At 36.5% G+C, this 23,069-nt stretch overlaps 1 protein-coding gene across 3 annotated transcripts in view; it reads left to right on the top strand.

Moving 5' to 3' along the window:
* LOC150107933 (telomere length regulation protein TEL2 homolog) overlaps positions 1-23,069 on the top strand; it is a 284,799-nt gene that overhangs the window by 136,356 nt on the left and 125,374 nt on the right. For all 3 annotated transcript variants that reach the window (XM_090415456.1, XM_090415457.1, XM_090415458.1), the window contains 2 exons: positions 10,301-10,481; positions 22,472-22,588. In XM_090415456.1, coding sequence (XP_090271582.1) covers positions 10,301-10,481; positions 22,472-22,588 — 298 coding nt within the window. The remainder of the gene's footprint in view (positions 1-10,300; positions 10,482-22,471; positions 22,589-23,069) is intronic.

Raw genomic sequence — 23,069 nt, 5'->3', positions numbered from 1 at the left:
AGCAGTGTTACAAAACAATTTGTTATGGAGGAAGTACAAGACAGTTTGCAGTGAACAGATGCATGAAGAATATAAAGTGCAGGCCAGAAAGTAACAAGCGTGGTTAAAAAAGAAAAAGTAGAATATAAGAGGAAATTAGCCAGTCAAGTCAAAGCTAATTAAAGGAAATTTTTCTGCTATGTGGCAATGATGCTGTGCAACATGTAGAAGGAAGGCAAGAATTAGGAGAATTAAAGGTGAAAGAATCGGAGGTGTATCAAATGTTGCTCAAGTTCGATGTTAATACGAGGGTTGTTTGAAAAGTTTGGTAAAAAAATAAGTTAAACACATTTTTTGGGGAAAAATCACTTATATTTCTCAACACAATCTCCATCGAGGTGTACACATTTGGTCCAGCAAGTTTCCAATTTTTTCATCCCATCTAAAAAGTAGAATTTGTGAAATTGTGCAAAATAGTCTTTGTGACAGCCTTGATAACATCCTCATTCAAAGAAAATTTTTTCTCACTGAGCCAAATTTTTAAGTTTGGGAATAAGCAGAAGTCACATGGGGCCAAGTCCAGAGAATATGGTGGATGTGGAACTAATTCGAACCTCAGTTCGTGCAATTTTGGCATCATGATGGCCAATGTGTGGGACAGTGCATTCTCTTGATGAAAGAGCACTTTTTTGTGGGCCAATCTTGGCTGTTTTTTCTTTGGTTCTTTTAAACGGTCCAACAATGACACATAATAGACTCCTGTTATTTGCTTACCATTTTCCAAATAGTCTGTCATGATAATTCGTTGGGAATCCCAAAAAACAGTGGCCATCACCTTCCCAGCTGACAAAATGATCTTTGCTTTTTTTGGTGCTCTTTCACCAGGTGTTGTCCACCGTTTTAACTGCTGCTTGGACTTAGTTGTGTAGTAGTGGTAAGTTTTGTCTACAGTCACAAATTGATGCAAAAATTCTTGCGAATTGCGATTAAACATCGCCAAACACTGCGTTGAAATATCTTTTCACATATCTCATGCACTTTCACTTGGCGGTCTTCCATAACGATACCATACCATAGATTTTGTCAATCATTTCCTTCATAGTGACCTCAGTCGGGCATCTGGAGCACGCTTCATGTTCGATGGACTTTTGACCATGTTTAAACTCATTTATCCAAAAAGAAATAGTCTTTAATGCTGGTGCAGAGTCCCCATGAACTGCATCTAACTCAGCTTTGATCTGCGTGGCCATCCACTTCTTCGAATAAGTGTTTTATCACTGCACGAAACTCTATGAAAAATGTGAACATGGTCATTTTAAATGTTTACCAAATGAGAATTTTGCCAGTGGTCATGATAAAAATGATATGTCCCAACACTGGTATGAATAAAGGAATTGTGTTGCCGTCTGTTGGAAATTTACCAACTTTTCAAACAACCCTCGTAAGACTGTGGGAATGGATGACATATCACCATGTATTTTTAAAGAATGTGCAAAAAGTTAACCATGCCCTTTTCCTGGTTATTTAGTGAAAGTTCTGCAGTGGGTAAGGATCTTAAGGTGTGGAAAGAAGGCAAAATAATACCTCTCCACAATTATGGTTTTGAGAACAGAAGTTTCCAACTAGATCAGTCTGTATATCTGTAGTTATGATCAAGGTGTTGGAAAAATTGGTTAGAATACAGGATTGGATTGATGAACATAAGATTCTCGATGGTGGTCAGCATGAGTTTGAAAACGGCAGGTCTTGTTTTATCAATCTGCTTATGTTTTATGATAAGGTGACGAATGTGTTGGATAAGGGAGAATCATATACAGTCGATATTATTGGACGTTTCAAAAGCATTCGATAGATTACCACATGATAAGTTGGTGATCTATTCCTGCAGAGGATAGGAATAGATAGTATATTGGTTATGTAATATTTTAGTAATTATTGTTGTCTTTGTCTCTTGAATGTGCCTTTGTATTAATTTTGTTTATTTAATATTTGTGTTGTTGGTTGTGCTGTTTGTATTATTTTCTTCTTATCCTTAACTATCTTTTCTTCAACTTCTTCCCTTTTCTATTATATCTATACTATAGCTTGTGCTTCTTACAGTTACTTTCTGTTTAATACACTCTACCTTATTCTAATCCGATTAACCTAGTCCCTGCTTGTAATCTTTTATACTTCATACAAGTGTTTGTGCTGTTAGTGAAAAGGCTTCTGAAATAGGCAATTCACGGCTAGTTACAGTTGACTATCTCCCACACTATATAATTCAAGAAAAATTTATATTATTTATCGACTGCATCATCCTGAATTAATTGTAAAGCATGAGAGGATAGTTGTTACACAAATAGGATAGATCACTTTCAAAAATGAACCTTAATTATTCATTCGTGGCAATTACTCTACTTAATCAAAGATCAGGCGATAATTTTAAATAAACAAAACATGTTTATTTAACCTTAAACAACTTTACAATATAATATACAATTGAACATTTTCTCTAATGCCTATCTTGAGCTCAATTCGTAACCTTCACAATTAGATCTGCTACTCATAATACTTAGCTAACTTGTTTACAAATCTATGCAATTACTGGCTGTTACAAATGATATCATTGGCTAAACATTCTTTCTTAATATATACCAGCTAACTAACAATCAGCCTCAATTATCTCTTATAGCAACTTTACAAATAAATTAACACATCTACGTTCAGTGGAGATGCATGCAATTATTATGCATTACCTCTAACATTAATACAATAGAATCTACTCACAAATTCGCAGTATCACATACAGTCCTACCAGCTTTGAAGATTTTTGGTGGCTCTGTTGACTGCTTCCTTCTGTCCTAAGTACTGGCCTTCACTGAACGGCTCTTGGTGGTTGTCCCTCTGTAGTTCTTTCCCAGGAATTATAGCATTGCTCTCCATCTGTACTGGATCTACTGTAGGTGCCATGTATCTGGTCGCACGTGACACATTCTGTTACTGGAAACACATCTCCAAAGAATAAACTGCCTCTCCTGGATTCCCTGTACCTAGGGATCACGCTCCAACAAAATCTGGGGAGTCCATGCGGGCCAAAAAACTGCAGCAAGAGGAAAAACTAAGCTTTCTGAGGTTCTCAAGACCTCTTTTAAATAATTTGAAGTTCTTTGTTTTAGGGTTGGAGATCCCCGGATCTTCTAAACATACTGACGTCAGTTGTCTTGACCTTCAGTTTTGGTGGCAAAATCTCCACATCTGAGTGACCTTCAGCACCTTTGTTCACTCTCAGGTCGCCAACATAATGCTGTATAATCCTCTTAACTTTTAGGCACAAATACTTTAATGTTCGGTTACCTTTTACAATTTTGCATCAGAATTTAACATTAAATCAACGATATGTACAATTTGAACCTTTACAATATTTTATAACTCATGTACAATTCTATGTCATTCTTTTAGTCAGCTACCTTTACAAGTTCACAATCAGTATTTAACCATTAAAATACAGTAATATACAAACTTTGTTCTTTATACGTGATTGATGACCTCTGTAAAATCGATGTCGGAGAATTTTAACAAAATTTCGCTGCATTGAATTTTACAGTTAGATAGATTGGAAATTGGCTCTGTGAACAATACCAGAAAGTTTTTTATAATGGGGCCGTGTCAGAAAAGGAAGGTGACCAGTAGCATGCCTCAGGGTTTTCTTCTTGGGCCTCTGCTATTTAATTCGTTTGTTAAATATTTCATGTGGATTGACTGGGGATCTTCAAATGTTTGCCGATGATGCAAATTTAGGTAGAATTATCAGGAGTAGTTCAGATGTTAATTCTCTACAAGAAGATTTGAATAGACTTTTAGCTTGGACAAATCAGTGCGGTTGCAGTTTTAATGTTAATAAATGGAAGGTGTTACACTTTGGGATACAGAGATATAAGGCTACATACTGTATTGGTGGAGTTGTACTTCAGGAAGTGGATGAGATTCGCGATCTTGGAGTGATGGTGGACAATAGACTGAAGTTCCAAGAGCATATTGCACGTGTTGCAAAGTCTTCACATCATATTGCTGCTATGATAAAAAGTACATTTAAATGTAGGTATTTAACTCAGTAATTTAAGGAAATTACAATGTCACTAAGATATATATTAAAATAAATTTTAATATACGTCAATATTTCGGCAATGTCACGTTGCCATTTTCAAGAAACTTAAGAACAAGACACGTGCACACAGGCACAACAAACAGTAAATGAGGAAGAAGCAGGACGCTGTTATTTTTCCTAAAGTCCTGATGGTGCCCCCTAGTGGGCAATGTTGGTATTTTGGGGGGATTGGGTTGAAGGTCTTCTGATGTAGGTTTCCCAAATTTGAGGCAGTCTCATGCAGCCAAATTTGTTGAGGTTCGGATTGTTTCTTAGGGCTGAAGCTGATTCCATGAAAAGCCTTTCATACTTGTATTTACTACGGTGTACTATCATGGCTTTCTTCCACCGTATTCTATGGCAGGTATCTAGTGCATGGTCCTCAAGAACAGAGTGACTGTACTGGTGAAACCAGATGTAGTCCTTGTGTTCTGAAATTCTGATATTAGCTGTCCTGCCTGTTTGGCCAAAGTAGGACAACTTACAGCTGCAAGGGACCTGGTATACACCAGGTAGGTCTGTGAGGGAGGTCTTTAGTAGAGAGGATAAGGGATGCCTTTTTATATGATCTGTAACAAGAAGTTAAGTCATGTTTTTTTTTTTTTTCGGATTTTTTTAATTTTTTCCGAGGTGCCTCGGATATAGGGTATGGTGATGGATTTAGAGTAATCCTTGTTGTGAGGAGGAGGGGTGGGTGGGTTGGTTTACTGGTTTCAATATTTTTTTTGGGGGGGTAGCCATTGGCTGAGAAAGTGTTGAGAATGTGGTTTAGTTCTGTGGTTAGGGCATTGTCATTTGAACAGATACGTTTAGCCCTGTTGTGTAGTGTCTTAATGACTCCATATTGTTGCGAGGAGGGGTGGTGGGATTGTTGGTGAATGTATCTGTCTGTATGAGTGGGTTTTCTATAGACTGAGAAAACCAAGGTTACATCAGGTTGGTGACTAGTGTGTCTAAGAAAGGAAGGCAGTTGTTTTTTTTGCCTCTTCCAGGGTGAATTTGATTCTGGGGTGTTGGTTGTTTATATGTGTTAGGAAGGAGAGGAGTGCATTGGAGCCATGCGGCCAAATGGCGAACACATCATCAACATAGCGAAGCCAAATGGTTGGCTTTTGTGGGGCAGAGTTTAAGGCTTTCTCTTCAAAAATCTCCACATAAAAGTTGGCCAAGGGTGGGGAGAGTGGAGAACCCATGGCTGTCCCCTCTATTTGTTTGTAGAATTTTCCTTGCCAAACAAAATAGCCCGAGTTCATTGTGAACTGAAAAAGGGCTGTGATATCGGGAGTAAATTTAGCTTGGATTAGCTCTAAGGATTCTTTTAGTGGAACATTTGTGAATAAGGAGGAGACATCAAAGCTGACCATTATGTCAGTGTGTTTGAGTGTAAGGTTTTCTATGCTGGCTTTGAAGTGGGCTGAGTTTTTTTATGCGTGAAGGTGTGTTGCCAGTATAGTGTGAGAGAGCTTTGGCCAAATGTTTAGCTAGTTTGTGTGGGAGAATCAATGCCATCCACTATGGGACGTAATGGCACATTTTCCTTATGTATTTTGGGAGTCCATAAATGGGGGGGGGGGGTATGGAGTTAAATGGTTTTAATTTGTTAGTGATTTCCACAGGCCAAGAAGTGACCTTCTTAAGGAGCCTGTGAAGTTTTCTAATTTGTGAGTTGGTGGGATTGTACTCGATAGGAAGGTAAGTAGCCTGATCTTACAATAAAGCTTTCAGCTTACCTGTCTAATCCTTTTGGTTAAGCAGTACTGTGGCGTTCCCTTTATCAACTTTGGTGATTATTATTTTCTTGATTTTCATTAATTGCAGTAGAGATTTAATTTCCTTTCTGGGCATGTTGGCTTTTGGTGGTTTAGCTTTGGTCAAAACACAAGCTACATCCAGTCTAATATCGTTGGCGACGTGGTTTGGAAGATGTCATATCCCAGGTTCAATTCTTATCATAATATCTTCAGCAGGTATTCTTCTGGGCGCAATGGTGAAGTTGTGGCCACGTGCGAGGATGTCGAAGTGCTTCAGATTTTACACTAATTGACGAAAGGTTGACTACCGTTTCAGGAGGAAGTTGTGGTTTCGAGATTGAGTTCTTTTTTTTTGAATTTTCAAATTTTTTTATGTGTTGATCTCGTACTTTTTTAAATTCTTTCTCCACTGCAGTGCACAAGATGTCGTATAAAATAGATCAATTTCGTGGCTTAAGGTGCTTGAAAGGTCATCTTTGAGTGCCTGTATAGCTACGTTAGCATCATTCAGGAAACAGCGAGTCGTGGCAATTTGTTCTCTGAGTAAGGCTTGGCTGGCACAGTTATAAATATGAAGTGCCTTTTGCAAAGAGAAACGGGTGCTTGAATTTCACACAGTTAGGAATTACCTGGTTATCCCGGCAGCGTTTTAGGAAGGCGAGACGATTCAGTTTGTCTTGATAGCTTTAACTTCATTTTACCGTAATGGTGTGCTTTACGTGTGATATCATCTCTGTGGATTATCGTAATTCTCATGAAAAGGCTTAGACGTTGGTTATGCATTTTTTATTGAGTAATTTAAGGAAATTTACAATGTCACTAGTATATACATTAAAATAAATTTTTAATATACTTCAGTATTTCGGCAATGTCACGTTGCCATTTTTTAAGAAACTTAAGAACAAGACACGTGCACGCAGGCACAACAAACAGTAAATGAGAAAGAAGCAGGACGCTATTATTTTTCCTAAAGTCCTGATTGTGCCCCCTAGCGGGCAATGTTGGTATTTTGGCGGCGATTGGGCTGAAGGTCTTCTGATGTAGGTTTCCCAAATTTGAGGCAGTCTCATGCAGCCAAATTTGTTGAGGTTCGGATTGTTTCTTAGGGCTGAAGCCGATTCCATGAAAAGTCTTTCATACTTGTATTTACTACGGTGTACTATCGTGGCTTTCTTCCACTTTATTCTATGGCAGGTATCCAGTGCATGGTTGCAAGACCAGAGTGGCTGTACTGGTGAAACCGGATGTAGTCCTTGTGTTCTGAAATTCTGATATTGGCTGTCCTGCCTGTTTGGCCAAAGTAGGACAGCTTACAGCTGCAAGGGACCTGGTATACATCAGGTAGGTCTGGGAGGGGGTCTTTAGTAGAGCAGATAAGGGATGCCAATTTTTTATATGCTATTTTATTTTAAAGCTAAACCACCAAAGCCAACATGCACAGCATCGAAATTAAATCTCTACTGGAATTAATGAAAAACAAGAAAATAATAATCACCAAAGCTGATAAAGGGAACGCCACAGTATTGCTTAACCAAAAGGATTACATAGGTAAGCTGAAAGCTTTATTGTTAGATCGTGCTACTTACCTTCCTATCGAGTACAATCCCACCAACTTACAAATTAGAAAACTCCACAGGCTCCTTAAGAAGGTCACTTCTTGGCCTGTGGAAATCACTAACAAATTAAAAGCATTTCACTCCAAACCCCCCAGTATTTATGGACTCCCAAAAATACATAAGGAAAATGTGCCATTACGTCCCATAGTGGATGGCATTGATTCCCCCCACATACAAACTAGCTAAACATTTGGCCAAAGCTCTCTCACACTATACTGGCAACACACCTTCACGCATAAAAAACTCAGCCCACTTCAATGTCAGCATAGAAAACCTTACACTCAAACACACTGACATAATGGTCAGCTTCGATGTCTCCTCCTTATTCACAAATGTTCCACTAAAAGAATCCTTAGAGCTAATCCAAGCTAAATTTACTCCCAATATCACAGCCCTTTTTCTGTTCACAATGAACTTGGGCTATTTTGTTTGGCAAGGAAAATTCTACAAACAAATAGAGGGGACAGCCATGGGTTCTCCACTCTCCCCACCCTCGGCCAACTTTTATGTGGAGACTTTTGAAGAGAAAGCTTAAACTCTGCCCCACAAAAACCAACCATTTGGCCTCGCTATGTTGATGTTCGCTGTTTGGCCGCATGGCTCCGATGCACTCCTCTTCTTCCTAACACATATAAACAACCAACACCCCAGAATCAAATTCACCCTGGAAGAGGAAAAAAAACAACTGCCTTCTTTTCTTAGACACACTAGTCACCCGCCAGCCTGATGGAACCTTGGTTTTCTCAGTCTATAGAAAACCCACCCATACAGGCAGGTACACTCACCAACAATCCCACCACCCCACCTTGCAACAATGTGGAGTCATTAAGACACTACACAACACGGTTAAACTTATCTGTTCAAATGACAATGCCATAACCACAGAACTAAACTACGTTCTCAACACTTTCTCAGCCAACGGCTACCCCCCCCAAAAAAAAAAAAAAAAAAAAAATTGAAACCAGTAAACTACAACCCCTCTCCCCCCCCCCCCACAACAACGATTACTCTAAATCCATCATCATACCCTATATCCGAACACCTCGAAAAAAATTACAAAAATCCTAAAAAAACATGACTTAACTTCTTGTTACAGACCATATAAGAAATTGGCATCCTTTATCTGCTCTACTAAAGACCCCCCCCCCCAGACCTACCTGGTGTATACTAGGTCCATTGCAGCTGTAAGCTGTTCTACTTTGGCCAAACAGGCAGGACAGCCAATATCAGAATTTCAGAACACAAAGACTACATCCGGTTTCATCAGTACAGCCACTCTGTTCTTGCGGACCATGCACTGGATACCTGCCATAGAATACAGTGGAAGAAAGCCACGATAGTACACCGTAGTAAATACAAGTATGAAAGGCTTTTCATGGAATCAGCTTCAGCCCTAAGAAACAATCCGAACCTCAACAAATTTGGCTGCATGAGACTGCCTCAAATTTGGGAAACCTACATCAGAAGACCTTCAGCCCAATCGCCCAAGAATACCAACATTGCCCGCTAAGGGGCACCATCAAGACTTTATGAGAAATAATAGCTTCCTGCTTCTTCCTCATTTACTGTTTGTTGTGCCTGCGTGCACGTGTCTTGTTCTTAAATTTCTTGAAAATGGCAACATGATGTTGCCAAAATATTGAAGTATATGAAAATTTATTTTAGTGTATATCCTAGTGGCGTTGTAATGTCCTTAAGTTACTTAGTAGAAAATGCACAACCAACGTCTAAGCCTTTCCACGAGAATTTAAATGTTGGGATAAGGATATTGTGGTGCATCTATATAATGGACTATTGTTCTCAGTTTTGGTCACCTAGTTTTCATTGATGTGGAAACACTAGAGCAGGTCCAAAGAGAAATAACCAAAGTGATATCAAGACTCTGGAGTGTTGGTTATGAAGAGCATTTGAAAACATGTGGATTACAGAGGTTGGTGGATAGGAGGAAAAGAGGAGATATGATTGAGACCTTCAGGTTTGTTAAGGGATTCTATCTGATTAATACAGAAGAAATATAAAAAGAGTGGATGCTAAGATGGGAAGAATGAGAGGCCATACCTGGAAGTTGTATAGAGATGTGAAGAAGGAAGTGAGGAGTAGATTTTTTATGTGGAGAGTTGTTAGTGAGTGAAATCTATTGCTTGAGTGCAGGTTGTATAAATAACTTCAAAGTTCATTATGATGGACATGTTGCTGGTTGAGTGGGCCTCCCACAATGAGTCGGTTGAATCCATGGAGGTTATCAAATAATAATGATGATAATAAACAAAGTTTGAGCATGGAGTGTCTTCATGACTGGGCTATTTGTATAAAGAGGCAAATGACCATAAATTAATTGCCTTAGTATCCCACATTGCAAAACATGCATCCTTTCACATGTATAATGCTAAGCATTATGGGAGGGACCTCTAATTGGACTGGTTTCGACCTTTATTGAAGTCTCATCAGTGGGAGACATACCAAATTGAAGTGATGCAGAAGTGGTATATTTCCCATATGCAAGTAGTGAAAAGGTGAAACATCGATAAAGGTCGAAACCGGTCTTGGTAGTGGTCCTTCCTAATGATCAGCATTATACATATTGGAAAGGATGTGCATTTTGGCATTGTGGGATACTAAGGCAAGTAACATGAAGTCATTTGCTTCTCTATACAAGTAGTCCAGTCATGATGATACTTCACACACACAAACTTTGTTTGCCTTGGATAAAGGATTAATTAAGAATATATTTTATTGGCATCTTTAATTTAAATTTCCTTTATTACTTTATAATGTTATTATATTCCCTTTATTATAAAAAATTTTACCACTTTTTTTTTTTTTCATAGTGATGATGAACTAATACCCTATGATATGTCTGATGATAAGCCTGTCACAAAATATAAACCACCTGTTTATGTTCAAGACTGCCTTCAAGGATTGATACAACAGGAGAATCGAGAACATACGGAAGTTTGCTTAACAAGTGCTGAGAAGCTAATACGTTCACATCCTGATGCTTTGGATGAGGTAAATATCATCAATTGCATGTGTGTCATAATTGCTATCAATTTTAGAATGCATACATGCTTGAACTGTCTGCCATGATTAAGATTTTGTTACCACCTTTCTTTCCATAGTTTCTCTCAAATTGTTGTATTATTTGTTCAGTCCCTGTGGCAAGGGCTCTTCAAACCTTATTCACATGCAAGAATTAGCATTGCTTATATATTTTTGAATATCATTTATGCAAGATTCTTTCTGCTTTCATAATTTTTAATAGTCTCTTGACGTTATGAGTATCTGCTCACATTGCTAAATTTCTTCAACACTCTTATCAGTGATTAAAGTTTTGTTGTTTATAACCCATTTCTCAGAATTGTATATTAAAATTGGTTCTATGTTCTAGTATAATACTACTTGAGTGTTTTTTGGATGATTTATCAATTATTTCATGAAATTTAACTGACCTCACGTTGTCATAAGTATCATCACCAGAATTATCAGCATTGATAATTTTATTTTCATATTTATTTGCACTTTGTTAAAAAAAAAAAAAAAATTGCCAAAGAAGAAATAATGGTTACTTGTTCTGCAGTATGAGAATGCAATTAATGTTTTTTGTTAACCTTGTTTTTATGATTTTGATAATTTTATTGCTGATTTCTTAACAATTTTTTAGCAGTAGCTATTTGATTTGATAAGGGATCTTGAAAACTAACTGTGGTCATTAAAAGAATCACATCAACATGTATTAATCAACTATTTCATGTTTCCTGTTTGGAGATCAGGAAAAAAATTAAGAGGTAATAAGTCATAACAAATATTGTGAATGACAGTTTTGAATGTAAAATTTTTATTTCAGGTGAACAAGTTCACTGCGAGTTCAGCATACATCTGCATGTAATAATCTATCTCTTGCCACATGTGCTTCAATCTCTGCAGTTATCTCTAATGTAGTATTTTAATACTTGCTGTGAAATCACTTTTAAACTCCATGGGGGAGGGGGGTATCTGAGCATGTAAGGTAGTTTGGGGACATTGAGATGACTTAGAAATGAGTCCTTTTCTATTAAACCACCTGTTTGAAAAATGGGCAGCTTAAAGTTTTTTTGAGATACCTAAATTAGTAATTGAGAACAGTTGCTAGTTCAGGTTTCTTAATGTTGCAAGTTTCTTTCAATTACTTATACCATTATTTGATACATTTAACATCAAGTGGCTAATCCTAATATATTTATCTAAATTCTGATTGTACACAAATCACAGACTCAAATTACTATAAAATACCATAAAATTCAATGAGCTTTTTTGTAAAACTGTTACCATCTTGATGCTTAACTGATTATAATGGGATGGATGCACATGATAAAATTTGTTGATCAGGTGAACATCTAGTTTAGGTAACTCAACAGTTTAGTTTGGAAAATATATGCATTTAAAATACTGATATTCTTTTCTGTAAATCCTGTTTAAATTCATTTCAATGAAGACAGTGTGGTGGAATGTCAAAATAAATAAAGGATTGGTTTTTAAACTCTGTCATCCAAACTAAAGGTGCAGAGTTTGGTTTTTCACATGTACATGAAAAGACTTACAAGCCAATAAATGTACACAGTCATGGAAGCTAAATGCTTATAAATACTTTCTCATTTTCTCAGCCTGCTTTGTTGGTCGAGTGGTTAGCGTATCCGCTCTCCAGCCAAAAGGCTGTGGGCTCGAATCCTCCCGTGGGCATAGATGTTTGTGATTGTCTGTAAAAATACTAAGGGTGGTGGTGGTCGGTGGTAGATGGCATTGGTGTAGATGATGTAGATGATGAAGGTAGTTGCGGTTGGTGGAGTGGTGGAGACGGAGAGTTATAAAAACAGGTGCCTTCCCTCGATGAGTCTTTGGACTCCCTGGAGGTGTTACATAATAATAATTCATAAATTTTTGTAAATCACTCTATTTAAACATGATGCTATTGTTGACTAGACCATATGTGGAAATGAAATTTTACAAGCTTCTACCTTGATTTTCTTAAAATATTTTCACTAAGATTATTTTTCATTCTGCTGTTTAGGTTTTCTCTGGTTGCTTTTTAATGACTGAGAATTCCTTCAGAGGAGACATGGGTGCAATTTACTGACCTGATTATCCAAATGGATAGCATGCTCACTCTCCAACTAACAGGCTGCTGGTTAGAATCACGCTATGAGCATGAATGTTTGTGAGAATCTGTGAGAGATGAATTTTGTTGCCCTATGTGAGACCACCACCCTGTCTATTGGAGATAGTAACTGGATAAGTTCCACATTTGATCACTAGAGCAGGGTTTCCAGATTATTTTTACAGCCTTCCTTAATGTCTTGAATAACTCATCCTATATAATTATTATTTGGAAAACTCTACCTGTATTGGACATCTTTGTATCAATTATGTCAGCATAGTATTTTTGTAATTTTGCTGTTGCCCCACTTCTCTCCATTGATTCTTTAATTCTCTGAAGGTGGCTTTTTATATAACAGTTTTCATGTTTTTATTTTTTTATTTTTTGTCTTTCACAGACACAAGAGGCTGCAAAGCCTATAGCAGATAAATGCTGTGCGGGCTGGGATCAAGAGCAAAGTAATTTGTTGATATTCCTCTTAAAGCTCTGAAGGTTTGTAGTCTTTGGGGAATACTTCATGAGAAGGGCTGTTCCATAGAACTAAGATAGATTGAATGAAAGATAACTGAGATAGTAAGGTCAGAGAGTCAGCAGTTCATCAATAAAAAAAGTTGGAAAACTGTTGCTCATGTTGCTGTAGGTTTGGCAGAAATGGAATCATGGATACTTATCCTGTGTTACAGCTGTCATGGAAATATCTGTAGAAGAGAGATTGCAGAAACTGTCTTTGAGTTAGTGGCTAAAGAAAATGTGAGAGAAGGTGGTCAGTGAACTGAACTGCTCTCTTCTGAACAGTATCAAGAATTTAAATAGGTTTTTGGGCATCATCCTAAACATGAGAGCAGTATTCCAAAGTTGGCCAGATTTGGGATTTGTACTGAATGAGTAACTGGACATATTAACATTTTGAGTGAAAAGGATGTCAAGTTTTTTGGAAGCTGAAGATGCTATAGAAATTATGTGATTATACATACAATAAGAATAAGAGTCAGTCAGCTGGACATTATCAAAGGCAAAGTGAGAAAGTCGTTTTAGTGAGAGAAAAAAAGACAAACATATTTTGGAAGCATTGAAGAGGACTGTGCTATTGCTTCATTGTGGAATATTGTAGAAATTAGTGTTTAGGGCACATTGTAAATAATGATCTTGAAGCTTGAGATGTTTGAATACTGCAAGGTGTGTCGTATAAGTGAAGATTACTGTCATCAGCAAAACTGTGAATAGGATTTGAGGCCTTGTAGAACACCAGCATTAATAGAAAAATCTAAATAGAGAACACCTTTCACCATTGCACATAATGAGAAAAAACTGCTAATCTAGTTGCAAGTGGAGGAATGCAGATTAAGAAGATGGCAGTTTACTGAGAAACCCTTAATGCCAAATCCTGCCAATTGCCTCGAAAATATCAACTACAACAGCACAGTTCTTTCTTTCTAAACCTTTCTTTCCTTGTCACATATCCAGAGTTGAGTGATGGAGGTAAAGAGATCTGTTTTGGATCTTGATTGTTGAAATCCATATTGGTGGTCACTGATTAGTTGGCAGCTCCCCCAGGCATTGAAAAAGTTGAGTATTGATGATCTCCGTTACTTTAGACAATGCTGAGATGAGTGCATCAGGTCCTTATAAGTATACACAAAATACTTGTAGAAAATATTTCACTTTGATCTTTGTGCTTACATATATTATATAGTTTAATTAGAATTAATGATACATGTTAAATGTATCATTAATTTCCATCTCTTATATAGAGATGGAAATTAATGATATATTTTTCCTTGTTCTTCATTAATTTTAAAATTGAATAGTTCTCATCTCTCAAACTGACCATCTCCAAACTCAAATCTCATTATACATCATGAATATTATGGAAACAACTACCACGTTAGAGTAAAACTTTAGTTTAATATAAACCAAAATAAACACTCAACATTTCAACCTTCACATTAAGGGCATCTGAAGTATACACATATATATACAAAGAAGTAAGCTGCACTATAATCTACATGGTATGCTGAAGTTACTAATAAACCTTTAAAACCTATTAGCCTGACCTCTTGTGGGAAAAAAAAAACTTACTACATCAAAGCTAGAGTTCTGTTATTATTATTATTATTATCTATTAGGTTACAAAATTAAATTGCTGGAGAGCAACATATTCATGCAAAAAAAAAAAAAAATTTACTTATATAATTATACATATAAATTACAACAAACCAGTATGGACGGTGACCAATAAAAGTTGAAAAATTGCTTAGAGTCCTAAAGTCAGTGTTTACTAGAAAACTAAGTGGGCTGAATGTGTGCCATCCAAACTCTTGGTATTTTTGTGTCACCATTATTGTTAAGTTTAGGGTGGTTAATCAAAATTTCACAGGCTTCTTTAAATTTTGATTAACCACTCAAATGTTAACAATAATAGTGGCATAAAAATCCCAAGAATTTGGACAGCACACATTCAACCCACTTAGTTATCCAGCAAACCCTGACTTAAGGACTCAAAGCAATTTTTCAGCTTTTATTGGCCACCATCCATACTGGTTTGTTATAATTTATATGTATGCTTATATAAGTAATTTTTTTTTTGTGTGTGTGTATGGACATGTTGCGCTCCAGTCTAATTTAATTTTGTAACCTAATAGATAATAATAATAATAACAGAACTCTAGCTTTGATGTAGTAAGTTTTTTTTTTTTCACCAGAGGTCAAGCCAATAGTTTTAATGGTTGATCAGTGACTTTACCATACCATGTAGATTGTAGTGCAGCTTGTTTCTTTTGTATGTATGTGTATACTCCAGATGATGACCTTAATGTGAAGGTCAAAATGTCGAGTGTTTATTTTGGTTTATATTAAAGTTTTATCTAACATGGTAGTTATTTCCATAATTTTCATGATGTATTCTGATCACCATGTAAGCATGAAGGAGAGGCAAATCCCATTATGTTATGGATGTTTGTAAATATCTTATACAATACATGAATTTCATGATCCGAGTAATTAGTCTCTGGTGCTGGTTAAAGCTCATAGTTAAATAATTAAACACAAGATTAATATTAATCTGGTTAAAGTTCATTGATAGGTTTAATGGAATGATAACAGCACAGTTAAATAATTAAACACAAGATTAATAGTTCAAGTATTTTATCTCTGTCAGAGAGGCATCATCTGAGATACAATATAAAAATTGTAATAACGTGCCAAAAACATACAAAGCAACAAGTGGAAGATGTTAGACTAGAAGCCAAAAAGTCCTAAGAGGGACACCCTCTAACTTTGGTTGTTGGCAAGAGGTCTCAGAATGACTGTTTGCCAAATCTTAGGAGTTTCTAACTCCCATATTTGTTTAGATTTTGTTAATTTTGTAAATTTACTGCTGATTCCAAAAAAGTCTTTCAGGTTTGTATTTGCTGTAGTGGAGCATAGTTTTTTTAACTGGTTCTGTGCAAGTCATCTAAGGAACAGTATCAGCTACACTGTATCGAAATCAACAGACACCATAGTGTGAGGAACAAACAGCCACCTTTTATGAGATGTATCACTACTTTTCGCTGCGATGACTGCAGCAATCCTATAGAGCATACCTTCCACAAGTGTATGATAGCAATCAGTGGGAATTTCGGACCATTCTTCTTGTAGGCATGTAATGAGATTGTGAACTGTTGTGGAGCAGACATCCTTTGAAACTCACCCGACACTCCAGTTCATGCCAGATGTTCAATAGGATAGAGATCAGGGCTCTATGGAGGCCAGTCAAGTGTAGTGATGCTAATGTCCACAAACCCACGCAGTTGCAGCAGCAGCCTTATGACACAATTCATTATCTTGCAGAAAGAGACAGCGGTCAGTTCCATAGAAATGCCATAAAGTATGAAGCATTGCATTGTCCAGAATGTTCAAATACCTTTCAGAGTTCAATGTTCGTGGAACCACAAATAGAGGTTTTGAGGCCAAAAACAGGACAATACTATCATAGTGCCATCTCCAAATTTCATAGTTGGGGTTACGAACTCTGGTAAGAGATGTTCACCAGGCATCCACTACACCCACATCCATACATCTGCTTTGTAGAAGGTGTAGTGTGATTTGTTGCTCCATTACACAGCTTTCCAAGCTTCCACATTCCAGTATACATACTCTTTGCACCAGTGAAGATGATGCTGCATGTTGGTTCAGGTAATGTTGGACTTGCATATTGCAGTCCTACAATAGAAACCCATGTTGTTGAGCCTCAGTTCTGAATGTTTTTGTGCAGATTCATGTTCTAATCAATACTCAAAATTGTGCATTCAGCATGTTGGCTGACGAATTGCGGTTTTTACACATCATCCTTTATAGCAGTGTTTCTCAACCTGTGGTCCGGAGACCCCCTTTTTCATTAAACTTTATCTTATCATCTTGCTCACACCTGGGATATTTGCAATGTATATATCTGGCTCTTGAGGCCAATGGTTTAAGTAAAATTTAACATGAATGTTGGTACTGTTCTTCTTCCCTTTGTAAAGCAGAGGTGAATAGCCAACCCTTTGTAATTTAATTTAATTTAATAAATTATTATAAATTTAATTTAAGTTAATAAATTATAATTTATAATATTATATTGGGTTTGAGATTTATATTATAAATAAATTTTATAATATTATACAAGTGTATTTTTCTCGGTTTAATATTCAGTTTTTCTGCTTTTGGTCAAATAATTGAGTTCACAACGAAACTTCGGATTTTCAATTTGTTCACGATCTTATTTAGATATGGATCAGTGGTTAAAGTGTGGATCATTGAAACGCAAGACAGACGATAATCCAAGTTGATCTAGTGTTGTTGAAAATAGTACTAGTGCAAATAAAGTTCCTTCCCCAAAAAAATCACGCAAATATTGTCCATTCTATTTGCAAATGGGATTTTCCGTTCTGAATAAAGATGGCGAAGACAGACCACAGTGTGTTCTTTGTTGCGAAGTATTATCCAATGAATCTATGAAACTGTCGAAGTTGTGATGCCACCTTGAAACAAAACATGGTGAATCGGTTAATAAGCCAATAGAATATTTTCAAAATAAAAAACTGCAACTGTGGTTCACAGAATTTAGTTAAGGACTTTGTGTGTGGAACAAAAAATGAAAAAGCTGTTCTTGCTTCTTACGAAGTCGCCCTTCTGATCGCTAGAAATGGACTACCCCATACAATTGGGGAAGATTTAATTTTGCCTGTGACAAAAGCAATAACAAAGAACTTGTTTAGTGAAAAACATGTCAATGAGGTGTCTCTGATATCATTATCTGACAATACTGTGAAAAGAAGAATCGACGAGATGACTCAAAATATGAAAGATATTTTGCTAGAACAGTTACATCATAGTGAATATTTTGCATTGCAGTTGGATGAAAGCCATGATATTTCATATAATGCTAATTTGCTAGCTTTTGTGTAATATGAACATGAAAATAAAGTTTGTGAAGACTTTTTGTTCTGTGAATCGTTACCTCTTCATACAACTGCTGAAGCCCTTTTCAAAGTTTTCAGTGACTTCATAACTACAAATAAACTTCAATGGGAAAAATGTGTAGGTATCAGCACAGATGGTGCTCAGGCAATGTTGGGAATACATAAAGTTTTGGTTGCACGTATTCCAGGAAGTCGCACCTCTTGTGAAATGGACACGTTGTATACTAGCTACATGCTGTATGTCCTCCAAAATGAAAATCGTTCTAGACGAGGCAGTAAAAATTGTTAAATTTATTAAAGCCCGTACTCTTAAATACGGTTATTTTCTGCACTTTGTAATGAAATGGAAAGTGATCACGAACCACTTATTATTGCACTCAGAAATCCCGGAGTAAGGTTCTGACATGGTTGTTTGAGCTTCGTGACGAAGTAAGGTTGTTCCTCATAAACTCCAAATTTGAGTTAACACACTATTTAAATGATTTTACATGGCTCTCATCTCTTGCTTATTTGGCAGACATTTTTAACATCTCGAATACTCTTGACTTGAGCCTTCAAGGTACATCTGTTACCGTGTTTTCTGTGCAAGACAAGATAGAGGCAACAATTAAGAAGTTAAATTTGTGGTGCAAATTTAACTTATCTAGAAAGGAAAATACTTTTCCTTTCACACACTGAGTGATTTCAGTGAACAATCCCTTTCTAGAGATGTTGCTGAAAATACGATTGAACATATGAGGTCATTGGCATCTCAACTATGTCTCTATTTTCCACTTTGTCCTGAAAAAAACGACTGGATGAAAACCCTCTTTCTAGACTCGGAATATGAACTTCCTTCTGTCGAAGGAGAACAACTTATCGAGCTGTTGTGTGATTTGACATTCAAAATGCTGTTTCCTTCGTTAGCGTTACTGGAGTTTTGGTTCCAAGCTAAGTCTGTTTACCCTGAAATTTCCGAAAGGCTGTAAGACATCTGTTGCCATTTGCCACTACATATCTGTGCGAGACAACATTTTCTCATCTTGTATATATGAAAAACAAATACAGCAACAGAGTTAACGTGGAGCCAGATCTACGTCTGAAATGCTCCAGTTTTGATCCTGACATGCAAAAGTTGACGTCTGAAAAACAGCACCAGCCATCACATTAGGTGAGTGTTAAATTCATAATATTAGGCCTAATGATATGCTCATATTCTTCCAAATATCTCCATTTATAACAGTATTGCATTGTCATAAATGACACATTTAGTATTGTAAAATTGTAATATATTACTTCATCTTTATGATATGCAAAATATAAAACTTTCCATTTTGGATTTTATGGGGACTGCGGTAAACTAACATTCTCTGCAGGGGGTCTGCGACATCAAAAAGGTTGGAAACACTGCTTTATAGCATCTTGCAGTCATGTTTGGTAAGTGTGATGGGTTGTCCACTGTGGGTTGCACTTGAAGTTTACTCCCTGCACTTCCATCTCAGTATGATATCACTGTTATTAAATTATTTAAAGAATTGAACAACGTAGATACGAATATAAATTAAATTTCACTTTAATAAATATTTCCGATATTTCGGCAACGTCATGTTGTCATTTTCAAAAGGAACTTACAAAAAAAAAAGGCACGTAGGCACTACAACACGGTAACTGAGAATGAAGAGATAAAGTTATATTCTCCTAAAAGTCCTGATGGTGCCCTCTAGCAAGCTTAGTAGGTGTTCTTGGCCGTTGGGCTGAAGGTCTGCTGATGTAAGCCTCCCATATTTGGGGCAGTTGCATACATCCAAATTTGTTGAGGTTTGGAGAGTTTCTTAGGCTGATTCCATAAATAGTCTTTCGAATTTGTATTTGCTATGGTGTATTACTGTAACTTTCTTCCACCGTATTCTGTGGTGTGTATCCAGAGCATGGTCTGCAAGACCAGAATGGCTGTACTTGTGAAAACGGATGTAGTCCTTGTGTTCAGAAATTCTGATATTCGCTGTCCTGCCTGTTTGGCCAAAGTAAGACAGTTTACAACTGCAAGGGACCTGGTATATATACACCAGGTAGATCTAGGGGAAGTGGTTGGTCTTTGGTGGAGCAGATAAGGGATGCCAATTTTCTGTAAGGCCTGTAACAGGATTAACAGGTCAGGTCATGTTTTTTTAAAATTTTGGTGATTTTTTCTGAGGTGCCTCGAATGTAGGGAATGGTGATGGATTTAGAGTAATCCTTGTTGTGGAGGGGGAGGGGGCTGTGGTTTGTAGGTTTTAATATTTTTTGGATTTTTTTTTTCGGGGGGGGGAGTAGCCATTGGCTGAGAAAGTGTTGAGGATGTGATTTAGTTCAGTGTTTAGGGCCATGTCGTTAGAACAGATTAGTTTAGCCCTGTTGTATAGTGTTTTCACCACTCCATATTGTTGTGAGGGGTGGTGGGGATTCTTGGTGAATGTATCTGCTTGTATGGGTGGGTTTTCTATAAACTGAGAAAACCAAGGTTCCATCAGGCTGGTGGGTGACTAGTGTGTCTAGGAAAGGGAGGCTGTTGTTTTCCTCTTTTTCCAGGGTGAACTTGATTTTGGGGTGTTGGTTGTTTAAGTGTGTTAAGAAGGCACTTCGGAAAAAATCACCAAAATTTAAAAAAAAAACATGACCTGACCTCCTGTTACAGGCCTTACAGAAAATTGGCATCGCTTATCTGCTCCACCAAAGACCAACCACTTCCCCTAGATCTACCTGGTGTATATCAGGTCCCTTGCAGTTGTAAACTGTCTTACTTTGGCCAAACAGGCAGGACAGCGAATATCAGAATTTCTGAACACAAGGATTGCATCCATTTTCACAAGTACAGCCATTCTGGTCTTGCAGACGATGCTCTGGATACATGCCACAGAATACAGTGGAAGAAAGCTACAGTAATACACAATAGCAAATACAAATTCGAAAGACTATTTATGGAATAAATAGTCTTTCGAATTTGTATTTGCTAAGAAACTCTCCAAACCTCAACAAATTTGGATGTATGTGACTGCCCCAAATTTGGGAGGCTTACATCAGCAGACCTTCAGCCCAATGGCCAAGAACACCTACTTAGCCCACTAGAGGGCACCATCAGGACTTTTAGGAGAATAATAGCTTCATCTCTTCATTCTCAGTTACCGTGTTGTAGTGCCTACGTGCACGTGCCTTTTTTTGTAAGTTCCTTTTGAAAATGACAACATGACGTTGCCGAAATATCGGAAATATTTATTAAAGTGAAATTTAATTTATATTCGTATCTACGTTGTTCAATTCCTTAAGTAATTTAATAATGCATAACCAACGTATAAGCTTGTTTACGAGAATATGTTGACCTGGAATGGCTCAATTTGTCAGCAGTTTGCTGAACAGATAGCCTTGCAACATGGCATTTTATTACAAGTGCCTCTTTCAAACTCCATCAGTTCTCTTCTTGCAGCCATTTCACTCAGACACAGTTACACCAACTTCAGAGCACCTTATTCCTCCAATTTATAATGGCTACAGTCGCTTGACTCGTTACATGATATGATGCATCTTGCTCGTGGGGTGTCTGTTTAGTTATTTGTACTGTTTTCATTCTATTATAGTTAAAATTTGAGAATTTCATTGTCGATTATGAAATTATCACCATTATGCTGGAGCCTGAAATAGTTTGAAAGAGTACCACTGTGTTTGATTTCTGAATTGAGGTTTTGAGATATGTATAGCTCTTAAACTTATCAGCATTGCTAACATACAAAAGATATACAACCTTTTATGAATGAGATTATTATTTAAAAAAAAAAATTCTGGTGAATATTTTTAAAAAATGAATTTTCAAATGCATATATTTGACATTTTGCTCATTTGAATCTTTGCTATTTTCTAAAAATTGATTAATTTCTCTAAATTAAAAAAACAACAACCTGAATTGAATTTATGCTTTTTTTTTTATTGATCATCCAAATATTTGATTGTTTTGCTTCTGAAAGAGCAGGAAACTCTTGCCACATACATACTTGAAACAGCTCCTGATTTTTGTGAATTGCTTATTCAAGCCCACTTTTATATGAAATGGGTTCAACAGGATATTCTTGAGGTCAGCCCAATGTTAATATTGGATGACTGTTATCAGGCATAATCTTCTTAGTTATCACTTCTGTGTCCAATATTAGTTATGTACTCTGCTGTATCTTTCTTACAGATAAACATATAAAAACATTGTACAGTTGGTTTAATATTCCATTACATCTAATATTAAATCAACTGTATAAACTTACTCATGCAAAAGTGAAAATGATGTTTTTTTTTGTCTCATAAAAATTACTATGTTACATAACAGGTAAAGTAATTGGTAATAAAAATATTACAGACTAATTTATATTAGTTTGTATGGTGAGTTTTCATGCATATTTACTGTTCTTTTTTTTTTTTAATTCTAGGTTTCTTTAGAATTCGCAAAAATTATGTTACACGTGGAAGATACATTTGCCTTAGAAAACTTTATTAGCCTGAGGCACCGTTCTCTTATTGCTTTAACTGTCCATTGTCCTAAAGAGGTTTGTATTGTTTGTATTACTTTGTATTAATTTGTATTGTTTGAAATGTTTGTATTACTGTAATTCAGCATAATTATCCATGGATATTTTCAAAAAAATCTGTCCTCTAAAATTATAATTTATAATACATTAAATAATTGGAACTTATAATTTAGTTAGGGAATTGTTTGTTTCTACACAAAATAGCAGTATAAATTCAAGATGCCAAGAAATTACAATATATTCTTGGTTTCATCCTTTATCCGAATGGAAGCAAAGTTTGCATGTGAAGTAACTTCATGACTGGGCTACTTGTATATAGAGGCTAATGACTTCAAACAATTGCCTTAGTATCCCACAATGCAATGCACATATCCTTATAGATAGTGGCCCTAAAGTCCCCATAATGCTATGCATTATGGGAACTTTAGGGCCAAAACCCAAACCAGTTTCAACCTTTATTGAGGTCTCATTAGCTGGAGCCAGATCCATAAGTGATACC

The sequence above is a fragment of the Typopeltis vanoorti genome, chromosome 3 (assembly GCF_054136105.1).
Source record: "Typopeltis vanoorti isolate ZY-2024b chromosome 3, IOZ_Tvanoo_1.0, whole genome shotgun sequence".
NCBI classification, from domain to species: domain Eukaryota; kingdom Metazoa; phylum Arthropoda; class Arachnida; order Uropygi; family Thelyphonidae; genus Typopeltis; species Typopeltis vanoorti.
Note: the sequence above shows the minus strand (reverse complement) of the source record. Positions and strands in the feature narration are given on the sequence as shown.